At 54.2% G+C, this 384-nt stretch overlaps 1 protein-coding gene across 1 annotated transcript in view; it reads right to left on the bottom strand.

Moving 5' to 3' along the window:
- Positions 1-328: 328 nt before the first annotated feature.
- EMH_0025600 (uncharacterized protein) overlaps positions 329-384 on the bottom strand; it is a gene marked incomplete at both ends in the record, with an annotated part of 891 nt that continues 835 nt past the window's right edge. Inside the window, one exon of the mRNA XM_013502465.1 lies at positions 329-384. Within this exon, the coding sequence (XP_013357919.1) occupies positions 329-384 (56 nt within the window).

Below are 384 nucleotides of genomic sequence, written 5' to 3'. Positions count from 1 at the left end.
AGCAGCTTGCTGCTGCGGGCAGACAGTGTTTATAAAGACAGCAACAAACCACCAATGGGAGTGTATTATAATCTCTATGAGGGTGTGCAGCAGCGACTGCAGCGGGGGCAGCAAGAACAGCAGCTTCTCGTATGGGAGATATGAAGGCAGCAGCAGCAACGAGTGGTTTTGCTGCTGCTGCTGCTGCAGCAGCTGCTGCTGCAGCAACGCACTACCGTCCGCACCCAATAAACCCATTGTACTCGCTAATGCATCCACCAACAGCTTATTAAAGTTGCTGCTGCTGCTGCTGCTGCTGCTGCTGCTGCTGCTGCTGCTGCTGCTGCTGCTAGAAGCGTCTTTGTTTTCTCCCTTGCTTCCTGCTGCTGCTGCTGCTGCTGCTGT

This window comes from Eimeria mitis, genomic scaffold, assembly GCF_000499745.2.
Source record: "Eimeria mitis Houghton genomic scaffold, Emh_scaff930, whole genome shotgun sequence".
Classification (NCBI taxonomy): Eukaryota; Apicomplexa; class Conoidasida; order Eucoccidiorida; family Eimeriidae; genus Eimeria; species Eimeria mitis.
The sequence above is the reverse complement of the archived record's forward strand: the minus strand, read 5'-3'. Positions and strand labels throughout refer to the sequence as shown.